The 360-nt window shown below is 44.7% G+C and overlaps 1 protein-coding gene across 1 annotated transcript; it reads right to left on the reverse strand.

Annotated features, from left to right (window-relative positions):
- Nucleotides 1–5: 5 nt before the first annotated feature.
- On the reverse strand, nucleotides 6–291 carry LOC104775316 (ATP-dependent RNA helicase DED1-like; the record flags this gene model as incomplete). The annotated part of the gene is made up of 1 exon (XM_010499458.2): nucleotides 6–291. A coding segment is annotated over exon 1 (213 nt), but the record flags the coding sequence as incomplete, so codon positions are not given.
- Nucleotides 292–360: the final 69 nt, after the last annotated feature.

Raw genomic sequence — 360 nt, forward strand, 5'->3', positions numbered from 1 at the left:
CCAAATCCTCCAAAACCAAGATTACCTCCAGGACCAGACACACCTCCGCCAACGCCACTGAACGGAAGACCATTGTCTCCAACGCCAGAATATCCGCCACCATAACCGAGGTAGTTCTTCTGGTCAGTGAGGCCTCCAGCTGGGACATTTCTTGCATTACAAGCTAAAGCAGAGGCTAGGGCAAAAACCAAGAAGATAGTGAAAAACCACTTCGCCATAGTCAAGAACGGTAACTTTTTTTAATAAGGTAGATAAGATTTTAAGTAAAATATGTTTGTTGCCTTGCCGAAATCTGGGAGATATGTTGGGTCCTTTTAAAGGCGGAGAGACCACAAACAATAAACATAGGCCGGTGTAGAT

The sequence above is a fragment of the Camelina sativa genome, unplaced genomic scaffold (assembly GCF_000633955.1).
Source record: "Camelina sativa cultivar DH55 unplaced genomic scaffold, Cs unpScaffold12070, whole genome shotgun sequence".
Lineage (NCBI taxonomy): Eukaryota > Viridiplantae > Streptophyta > Magnoliopsida > Brassicales > Brassicaceae > Camelina > Camelina sativa.